This window comes from Temnothorax curvispinosus, unplaced genomic scaffold (assembly GCF_003070985.1).
Source record: "Temnothorax curvispinosus isolate PA1 unplaced genomic scaffold, ASM307098v1 QBEX01012030.1, whole genome shotgun sequence".
Classification (NCBI taxonomy): domain Eukaryota; kingdom Metazoa; phylum Arthropoda; class Insecta; order Hymenoptera; family Formicidae; genus Temnothorax; species Temnothorax curvispinosus.
In genome coordinates this window covers 66,461-67,922 of record NW_020221810.1, presented here as the reverse complement: position 1 = coordinate 67,922, position 1,462 = coordinate 66,461, and the positions used below count along the sequence as shown (strand labels likewise).

General features: G+C 39.5%; 1 protein-coding gene across 1 annotated transcript in view; it reads left to right on the top strand.

Annotated features, from left to right (window-relative positions):
* Window positions 1-330: 330 nt before the first annotated feature.
* Window positions 331-1,462, top strand: part of LOC112462185 (FTS and Hook-interacting protein-like) — a gene marked incomplete at its 5' end in the record, with an annotated part of 56,229 nt that continues 55,097 nt past the window's right edge. The window contains one exon of the mRNA XM_025027817.1: window positions 331-381. Coding sequence (XP_024883585.1) covers window positions 331-381 — 51 coding nt within the window. The remainder of the gene's footprint in view (window positions 382-1,462) is intronic.

The window sequence follows — 1,462 nt, the reverse complement described above, 5'->3', positions numbered from 1 at the left end:
CACACGTATCGTATATGTTTATCACATTTATTTATTTATTTCGGCCGTACTTGGTCTAGCAACACTAACAATAAGTTTTTTGCATTAAATATTTTTTTTATTTCAATCTAATATGATATACATTTAAATATTTTATATTACCTTGGTGGATTTAAAAATGTTTAATTTTCTAACATTTAACATATTTCCTCTTTTTATTTGGCGCAATTTTCTGATTTTAAAACTCTTTTTCAAAAAATATATTACATTCTTCTTACGGAAATCAACACTATTTATGTTGCAATGCATAATTATTTTATATTTTTGATTGGATATATTAAAATAATTTTGTACAATAGTTTTTCATACTGGTGCGTGCACTTGGTGACTTCTTTTGAAAAGGTAATTTTCTAATAATATTCTTCTTTAATTTGTTAAACATTTTTAAGCAATTATATGATTTAAAATTTAAAGACAGCATAATATTTATTCCTATATGTATTTTGCAATGTTTTATTTGTTTTTAAACTATGTTATTATCTCTGAACTCTTTTTTTCTTTTTGCTATTTGGATTGTATATAACATATCTGCTTTTAAATGAGATAGGGGAGACCAGGGCTAAAACGTCTACGGGGTAAATACGTCTAATCAAATATCTCGGAACCTGTATATTGTGCGAACTCGCTATTAACATTGTAAACGCTGCTTATGGTACCCATGTGACCAACGGAGTTTCGGCAGGTTAGCTGCCGTGTTATAATTTTTACGAGGGCAAACGTGTTTTCGGAAGGTGAAAGTGAAATTTTTTGCGCGTGGAAATTTTGTAATACCTGCAATAATATTTGCTCTCCAAATCTCGAAGTACGTGATTATAAAGAGTAATGCATGCTGAACACGAATCCAGTGTAGTTTTTTCATTATCGTTGATGTATAATATTTTATGGGCGATCAAAACCGAAACTTGTGTTTGGGGCTAATCAGTCTACAAGCCCCCGGGGCTAATCGGGCTAATCTCGTCACTGTGGCGCGCCGGGCGCACGACTTCAGCTCACGGCGATTTCAGGTTAGGTTTCCCTCGAGCGTGTCAGGCGTGTCTTTCCTTGCACGTGCATCAGTTTGTGTAGGAGAGAAATGGTACGCACGTATCGTCGCAAAACGGGTGTTTTGGAGTTTTGGCCGACCGAAAGATGGCGGACCGTTGTTTTCGAGATCGCTTACGCTTACGGCACGTCGAGGTATGGCGCGACGAGGCACGGCACGGCTCTGAGATCCCGCGATTTCCGCACGCGTAGTAGATCGTCCAGGCCGCGATAGATCGTCGTTGTTGGTCGTTGTGTGTTGTGTCAGTGACAGTCGCGCGTGCAACCGCATCGTCCAGCGTTCGCCGCATCGTCTCGGCATCATTGTCGCCGCCGTTGTAGTGGTGGTGGTGTCAGTGGTGGTGGTGGTGGTGGTGGTGGTGGTGGTGGTGGTGGTGGTGGT